This window comes from Penaeus monodon, chromosome 23, assembly GCF_015228065.2.
Source record: "Penaeus monodon isolate SGIC_2016 chromosome 23, NSTDA_Pmon_1, whole genome shotgun sequence".
In the NCBI taxonomy this organism is placed as follows: domain Eukaryota; kingdom Metazoa; phylum Arthropoda; class Malacostraca; order Decapoda; family Penaeidae; genus Penaeus; species Penaeus monodon.
The window spans coordinates 5,618,471-5,618,824 of record NC_051408.1 but is presented as its reverse complement, the minus strand read 5'-3'; the positions used below and the strand labels follow the sequence as shown (position 1 = coordinate 5,618,824).

General features: G+C 71.8%; 1 protein-coding gene across 1 annotated transcript in view; it reads right to left on the bottom strand.

The window, feature by feature from the left end:
• Nucleotides 1–354, bottom strand: part of LOC119588341 (AT-rich interactive domain-containing protein 1B-like) — a gene marked incomplete at both ends in the record, with an annotated part of 1,828 nt that extends 1,474 nt beyond the window's left edge. The window contains 1 exon segment of the mRNA XM_037937028.1: nucleotides 1–354. Within this exon segment, the coding sequence (XP_037792956.1) occupies nucleotides 1–218 (218 nt within the window).

The window sequence follows — 354 nt, the reverse complement described above, 5'->3', positions numbered from 1 at the left end:
GGGTGAAGCAAGGCCTCCCCGCTGCCGGAGCCCCGGGGGCACACGTCGGGTCTGCTGAGCGCGAGGCCTGCGGGCGGATACTCCGCCATGGCCTTGCTGCCCATCTGCGGCGAGAAGTCGGGCGCCAGCGCGTAGATGCTCATTTCCTGATGCGGCATCCTGTCGCCGGGCGCGAGGCCGCAGCCGTCTGCGTGGGGTAGCGCGTCTGGCGCCGCCATGCCGTAGCTGCCCTTGCGGGAGGACGCGTCGCCCTGCGGCAGGAAGTCCGCGCGCGCCAGCTTGTCCTTGTCGTCGAAGAGGAAGCGCTCGCTCTGGACGCGCACGCCGCCGTTGAGGAGGGGGCTGGCGCTCTTG